The 7,972-nt window shown below is 51.6% G+C and overlaps 2 protein-coding genes across 2 annotated transcripts in view; both read right to left on the minus strand.

Moving 5' to 3' along the window:
* Positions 1-659: 659 nt before the first annotated feature.
* Positions 660-2,922, minus strand: LOC104989371 (myeloid-associated differentiation marker-like). Its single transcript, XM_010841015.1, has one exon. It carries the CDS (start codon positions 2,780-2,782, stop codon positions 2,306-2,308), a length of 477 nt encoding a protein of 158 aa, XP_010839317.1. The 5' UTR covers positions 2,783-2,922; the 3' UTR covers positions 660-2,305.
* A 4,456-nt stretch (positions 2,923-7,378) lies between these two features.
* Positions 7,379-7,972, minus strand: part of LOC104989453 (myeloid-associated differentiation marker-like) — a 3,707-nt gene continuing 3,113 nt past the window's right edge. The window contains exon 3 of the mRNA XM_010841132.1: positions 7,379-7,955. Within this exon, the coding sequence (XP_010839434.1) occupies positions 7,379-7,955 (577 nt within the window). The remainder of the gene's footprint in view (positions 7,956-7,972) is intronic.

Below are 7,972 nucleotides of genomic sequence, written 5' to 3' on the forward strand. Positions count from 1 at the left end.
TATAGCGAGGCGTCCAGATGCTGTCACGGCCCCTTTAAGAGCTAGGGGACAGGATACTGGGCACTGGGGTGGGGCCCAACATCTAGTGTCACAGGCTGGGCCACACCCCCAGGCTCTAGTCCAGGCCTGGTTGGGGAGCCAGTGGGAGGGGCTCCCAGAGACCTATGTTTGGGTGAGGGTGGGAATTGATTGGGACTCCTCTGAGCTCTAGGCAAATTTGCAGCAAGTACAGTATGTGGATTTTGTTTTGTTTTGCTTTTTTTCTTTTCTTTCATGTTTATATTGAGGTTGAAAAAGTTATTATGAAAGTGGGAGAATAGAAAAAGCCATTCTCTATGATTGACAGCAGAGAAGGCAATGGCACCCCACTCCAGTACTCTTGCCTGGAAAATCCCATGGACAGAGGAGCCTGGTAGGCTGCAGTCCATGGGGTCGCTAAGAGTTGGACACGACTGAGAGACTTCACTTTCACTTTTCACTTTCATACAATGGAGAAGGAAATGGCAACCCACTCCAGTGTTCTTGCCTGGAGAATCCCAGGGATGGGGGAGCCTGGTGGGCTGCCATCTTTGGGGTCGCACAGAGTTGGACACGACTGAAGCGACTTAGCAGCAGCATGAGTGACAGCAGTGTTGATAGGAACAAGAGGCTCCAGAAAATCTTTTTAAATTGTGCACATTTATATAGTGCAAATTATGCCTGAGTCCCAGAGAAGCAGGAAGCAACATCAAAAAGCAACCAACACAGAAAAACACACGTATGTGTCCCCTCACATCCAACAATACAGTTCCTTTCACAATGGAAGCAGCAACCCCCACCCCCTACAAACCACCCGCCCAAGAAAATTTGACACTTTCTCTTAAAAAACAGAGTCACTCAGTAATTTTTGGCCCACAGAACAGAAGGGAAAAAAGGAAAAGCAAAACAAAACACCCAGACAGGTTGGCAGTGTCCATGCTCTTCGCCCTGCAGAGGCAGAATCTGCTGTTTTGATCACTGAGTCAGGGGGACCACATCGCTGCCCCTCACAAACACTGCAGACAGGTGTCTTCAAGACCCTGGGGTTCTTCACCAGTTTTTTTTTTTTTTTATTCCCCAGAGAGTAGTTGGATGGAAGGCATTTACCCCTGACTTCCTCTAAGATGCCCTCTAAGCGACGGATGTTTAGTGAGCCTGCAAAAATTCTGGAGCCAATCTCTTGGAGGACTGAGCACCAAGTGGGGCCCAGGAACCCAGAGTATCTCATGCAAGAATCTCACCCACTAGAGATTATTGACCTTAAGAGGTTTTTTTTTAACTTAAAGGGGAGGTGCACTATACAGTTACTCCACTGGGAGAAAAAAAGCCCAATCCCTTCCTACCTGCCCACACCCCCTAAACTCTCCCAGCCACACCAGTAAGGCACTGCCAGGGGGACAGACACGCTTTGGCAATGAGGCCCCTCCGGAGGCACAGCGTGTGAACAGCTGCACAGAGGGCTGTGTGCTATGGAGTCAGCATCTTAGGAGGTGGTGGGCAGAGAAGGAAGGAGTCTGAGGTCCTGATGGATCAGAAGAAGGAAAATGGGGAGAGTTGGTCAGGACACAGGATACAAGAAAACTAAGGATGATCAGAAAAGGACCAAAAAGCAGAAAATGAAGGCAAAATGAGAGAAGCAAGAGAAAGAGACAAAACAGAAATTGAACAACCAAGGAAACCAGGAAGGAGACAGAGCAGCAGGAGGGAAGGGAAAAGAAAAGAGTGTGAGATGCGTGGGGAAGGATGTGAGGAGGGAGAGAGGGGGCCAGGAAGAGGGCATCAGAGGATGTCAGAGTTCGGTGAGGATACCTCCTGTGAGCAGAGGATCAGGAGTCCCTGGGCTGGTCCTCAGTCCCTACAGACACCTGGCGGGCCCAGTACCCCAGGTCAGCCACGTAAACCAGCAGGTTGGCGGCTGTCAGGACGGCCACAGCCAGGCGCTGGTCCCAGGCGCACATGTCGTAGGTGAGCTCGTCCCTGCAGTCCCCATCACTGGGCCTCTGGGGCTGCCCACCGAGCTCCTCGCTGAACTGGTAGAGTGGCCAGAGGACCAGAGCACTGATGTAGAAGAGGACAGACAGCAGGCTGAGCACTAGCTGGAAAATGGAGAAGGGGACTGGCAGCCTGTATTCACGTTCACCCAGGTTCAGCAGGAGGACCACAGCTGCCAGGATGAAGCAGATGGAGTACACGGCCACACACCACTCCAGGGCCGGCTGGTGCAGGTACAGGGAGGTGTTGCTGAGGAAGGCAAAGATGACACCGGCCACGAAGGTCTCCAGCACCTTCAACAGGGATCGCGTGGTGTGCACATAGAAGAAGATCTCTTGAGCTCATAACAGTCCCATATCCCGGCCACTTCTATGACATACAGCACAGATGCGATGCAGGAGAAAGCAGTGGCAGCGATGGCCCGGTCCCTATAAGGACCATAATGCACGAACTGGACATAGGTGATGGAGTAGATGATGGAGGCCGAGAGGCAGATGAGGGCAGCGTAGCAGGTGTAGGTGACAGAGATGTTGTACCAGAAGAAAGGAAAGCTGGACGGGTGCCTGCAACATTCAACTATGGTAATGATGAAGGTCATGGCGAAACAGACACACCAGAAGGACATGGACCAGTTTCCTATGGCCCCTCTCAGAGTGCCCATGTCGGCCACAAGCGAGAAGGCCACGCAGGTGGAGCAGAGCTGCGGCAAGCGGAGGAGCCAGAACACCCAGAGGATGCCTTCATTGCTTGGGGATGTCCGCCGGGTGGACATGGTGTCATGACTGTAAGGCAGGTCACGGTCACCAGTACAGCAGTGGTCTTCCCTGAGGACCCACCAGAGAAAGATCCAGTTTCGGAGGTGGATTAAGTCAGACGCCTGGAAAAGGTTCAGGGCCCTGTGACGGCTGAGGCTCAGGATCTTTGGAGTTGGAACCAATGGCTCAGACACTCAGGTAACAGCACAGCCACTCCAGAATGGTTCTCTCCACCCATCACCCGTGGCCTTGTCACAGACTTGTCTTATCCCAAACCTCACAGCTGGGCTGGGTCCGGCCTCAACCATGAACACTTTTTATATCTCTTTGTGCTGCGTGCCATTATCTATAGAGATGCAACGTAGGATGGTCCTTATCTGCAACCCCAAACCTTCAAGCCTCTGAAAACTGAACAAGAATGTTTAAAAATTCATTTGGTAGCAAATTTGATCGGAACATATCTGGGATAATTTATGATTTTCATTTATTTTATGTATTATGAGTGCTCAAAAGTACAGTTGTAGAAACACTAATGTATTTGATTACAAGGGACTTCTAGACCCCAGTGGGATGTTATGTCATATAGAATAGATGCACCAGGTCACTTGTCTGAAACTGAAAAATTCTGAATTCTGGAGGATATCTGACCCAAGGGTTTCAGAAAAGAGACTGTGGATTATACTGCTAACCCCATTATATAGATGAGAAAACTAAGGCTAAAGAAATCACATGCCTTCACCTTAGGTGGCATGCATGACCAGGAAGAGGGAACTCAGAAAACACAGCTAAAGCTGTGGGTTTTAACACTTTGCTCTACAGCCCACATGTCGGCAGGGTCCATGGGTAGGCGGCCAGGACCAAAGCTCGGGGCTCTGAGACCAGGACCCACCTTCAAGGCCCTTGGCCTCCTCCCATAGCAAGCTGAAGACACACGTGTCCCGGGCTCTCCTCCCTGCAGCATCACTAGAAGGACCTGCCATCTGAGGGGCACAGTCCCATTCTGAGGAGAGAAGCTTCAGGGGTGAACAGGGAGGAGCCATGGCTTGAGAGCAAGGCTGTGGGGACAAGATGACGTGGGAAGTAGGAAGTGTTCTAAATTCCGCCCCTCAATTTTGCCTTCACATGTGACTCTTCCCCACTGGGGCAGGGAGACTCCAACCCAGCATGACTCTAGGGTGGCGTCATGAGGAACCACAGAATAAATTGACATCATGTTTGATTTTTTAGCTTCAAAGCTGCCATCCAGATAAGAGTCCAAAAAATTCTAGAAAGTAGTCCTACCTGAGTGAGGATTTTCTGGCCTGGGAGACTGGTTAGCAGCTTCCCAGCTGGGAAAAAGGATTGGAAATGAACAAGGATGCTGTGTCTGAGGCTGAGGTGGAGGCTTTCAGGGTATCCAGGGAGGGGATGGGGATGGACAGATGACGGGCCCTTTTTAAGGGCAGGGGCTGGAAGAGGAGGCCCCTGCTGGACCCCTAGGAGGAGACAACCCTGAGGATGCTCCTGGGAGAGGGGTGGGGGTCAGGGGGGCAGAGTGGGGATGACAGGGGTGGGGTGGGATCCCAGAGTCCCAGTGGCCCTGAGGCAGCCCAGTAGGGGTCTTCTGACCCAGAAGGGATGCAGGCATGGAGCCAACCTTCCCATGGAGGAGGGGCCTGGACTGGAACTGAGACAGGAGAACAGGGGCGTGAAAGGGTTTCAGGGCTGTGACAGGGACACGTGGCCAGAGTGGCAGGGACCCTGGAGACCACGGAATTGCCCAGGTCACCGCCCAAGACAGTCCCGCCAGCCAGGGCTGCCGTCCTGCTCACACAGGGGCTCCTCCAGGGTCCAGTGTGTGGGGGAGTGAGGCCCCTCCCAGCCTGCCCCCTCCTCAGGGACAGCTGCCCTGTTTCCAAGGGACTATTTGCTGAGAGGCCCCCAGGGCTGAAGGGCCAGCACCCTGAGCCCCAGCCAGCTTCCTGCCATCAGGGGCCTTGTCTCCTTTGCTAATAATAAACCCTAGGGAAGGCCATGGCTTGACGACAAAGCAACCAGGAATGTGGAAGTTCTGGAGACGGAGGCACTGTTGTGGTTGTGTGAGCCACCCAGGGAGGCTCTATCTATGCCTTTCTCTTCTAAACAACTATTTACTGTGTGTTCACTGTGTGCCAGGCACTGCAGATCCCACAGCAAAACCCAATTCCTGCCCTGAACGAGCACCTGAATCAATGCAAAGACGTTCTGTCTAGAGCAGGTGAGCAGAGGAGAGCCAAGGACTCTTGAGGACTTTTCGGAGAACTCTCCAGCTGAGCAGAGATTGAAACTCTCTGTGCAAGTCCAGAGAGCAGGGCAAGTGGACTTTGCACCCCCTAAGGAACGAAAGCTGCTGCAAAATAAGAGGCCCACTGTGGGAGGTGATGTTGTTAGAGCCTTTCCAGTCAAGCTGTTGAACCAGTCTAGGGGGAGGGGGATGTGACTGATGGTTCCCAAAGAGTATCCCATGGAATACTAGTCCAGGATGTTCCTTGGAAAAAAACAGTTCCCTGATTATACAAGTCTGGGAATCACTTACTGCTATAGATCTCTTTTAGTCCTAAGAAGTCCTGCAAAAAAGAAATCTGTTTAACTTTTTAACGCAGCTTTAGGTGTATTTGGCCAAATAAATTTTCTTGTCTTAAAATACGAATTTTATTTTATTGCTTCTTAAGATTTTTCCTGCCACAGGGACCACCTCCTGGGAGCCCTTCCCCTCCATCCAACCCACCTCTGGGTGAAGATCACACACTTCATCCCAGTACAGGAGTGAGGGGCAGCAGAGGTCCTTCCTCTCCCCTCCCGCAGAGCTCTGCTTGCCTGGCTCCTCTGGCCCTGGTGACTCTAGGATGCTGGGCTCTGAGGCTTTGTGGCTGAGAATAAGAGAGGAAGAAGGCTTGAGATGACTTTGCCAGTTATTTAAAGGGCTGCTGGTCTTAATGTATGCATGCCCACTGACACACACACAACCACACACAGTCAGTATGCACAAAGCACACGCCTTTAAAGACAGGCATCCAAAGAGCGACTTCCCTTTCACTTTTCACTTTCATGCATTGGAGAAGAAATGGCAACCCACTCCAGTGTTCTTGCCTGGAGAATCCCAGGGATGGGGGAGCCTGGTGGGCTGCCATCTATGGGGTCACACAGAGTTGGACATGACTGAAGCGACTTAGCAACAGCAGCATCCAAGGGCTGGCAGAGCCCCTTTAAGACCTAGGCTCTTTCTGATTTCTAGTCAAGTTTGGGCAATTAGGACCTGTGGATTTTGTTGGTTTCATTTTCATTTTGTTTATTTTATCTTTGAGGTTTTTAAAAAAGAACAATTGTGGATGTGGAAGAAAGGACAAGATTTCTATGGTTGACAGCAGGGGCTGATGGGGATTGGAAACTCCAGGTAATTAAAAGAAACCATGCATATTTTTTTCTACATTTATATAGGTCACTTTATGCCTGAGTCTCAGAAAAGCAGAACGCAGTGGCAAAAAGCCACTGATGTGTGTGCGCACACACATTCAAGTACTGCAATTCTCTTGACTACAGCAGCTGAAATCCCCACTCAGTCAACCCACCTTCCCCAGAAAAATAGAAAAGAAATTTCACCTTTAAGAACAGGTCCATTCAGTCAATTTTGTCCTTCTGACCAGAAAAAGAAAACAAAAAATCCCAGGCAGGCTAACATCAGCTTTAAGGCTGGCAGGGCCATGCTCTTCTCCCTGCAGAGGCAGGACCTGCTCTTTTGATCGCTGAGGCAGAGGGCCACATCGCTGCCCCTCACCAACACTGCAGACAGCTGTCTTCAAGACTCTGGGGTTCTTCACCAGCTCCTGCTTCGATTCCCCAGAGAGTAGTTGGGATGGGGAGGCATTCAGCCTTTGCTTCCTTTAAGATGGCTTCTGTAGGCAGTGGGTTTTCAATAAGCTCGGAAAAATTCTGGAGCCATTGTCAGACAGGGCCAACCACCAGCTGGGGCCTAGGGACCCAGGGTCTCTGCTTCAAGACTCCCACCCACTGGAAATTACTGACCTCCAGAGACTTTTTTTTTAACTTAAATGGGAGACACACTGTACACAAAGAAAGAGGACCCAATGCCTAGCTACCCGCCCCCATCCCCAGACCCATCACACATGTACCAGAGGGACAGACTTGCTTTGGCTACAAGGCCCCTCCGGAGGCCTAGGGTGTGAACAGCTGCACAGAGGGCTGTGTGCTGTGGAGTCAGCACCTTAGGAGGCGGGAGGGGGTGGTGGGCAGAGAAGGAAGGAGTCTCAGGTCCTGACGGATCAGAAGAAGGAAAAAGGGGAGAGGTGGTCAGGACACAGGAGATGAGAAAACCAAGGATGACCAGAAAAGGGGTAAAAAACAGAAAATGTAGAAAAGATGAGAGAGCAGCAAGAGAAAAAGGCAAAACAAGATGTGGGCAACCAAAGAAACCAGGAAGGAGATAGAGCAGAAGGTGGGAAGGAAATGGGAAAGGGAGTGAGATGAATGCAGAAGGATGTTAGAAGGGAGAGAAGAGAGCCGGAAAGAGGACATCAGAGCTTGGTAATGAACTTCAGGTGAGACAAGGGAGGAATTGGGAGCCCTTGGGCAAAGCCTCAGCCGCTGTTAAAATTCAGGTGGGTAGAGAACACCAGGTCAGTCACATAAATGAGCAGGTTGATGGCTGTCAAACTAACCACAGCCAGTTGTTGGTCCCAGATGCACACAGAGGTGGAAATTCCACTGCTGCAGTTCACATCACTGGACCGCTGGAGCTGCCTGCCCAACTCCTCGTTGAACTGGTAGAGCGGCCAGAGGAGCAGAGCAGTGGTGTAGAGGAGGACGGACAGCAGGGTCAGCACAACCTGGAAAACGGAGAAGGGGATGGACGGCCTGCTGTCGCACTTGCCCAGGTTCAGCAGGATGGCCACGGATGACAAGATGAAGCAGATGGAGTACACGGCCACGCACCACTCCAGGGCCGGCTGGTGCAGGTACAGGGAGGTGTTGCTGAGGAAGACAAAGATGACACAGGCCACGACAGTCTCCAGCCCCTTAAGCAGGCCTGGCACGGTGGCCATATAGCCTGTGATCATGTTGGGCTGGGCCCTAGCCCAGGTCACATCCATGGCATAAGCCACAAAGGCGATGCAGGAGAATGCAGTGGAGATGATGGTGCGGTCCCAGTCGTGGCTGGTGGGGAAGAAATC

Source organism: Bison bison, unplaced genomic scaffold, assembly GCF_000754665.1.
Source record: "Bison bison bison isolate TAMUID 2011002044 unplaced genomic scaffold, Bison_UMD1.0 scf7180017864155, whole genome shotgun sequence".
Classification (NCBI taxonomy): Eukaryota; Metazoa; Chordata; class Mammalia; order Artiodactyla; family Bovidae; genus Bison; species Bison bison.

Excerpts from the sequence above, each read along its gene's own strand:
- LOC104989371 (XM_010841015.1), bottom strand. The coding sequence starts at position 2,782 with ATGTCCACCCGGCGGACATCCCCAAGCAATGAAGGCATCCTCTGGGTG.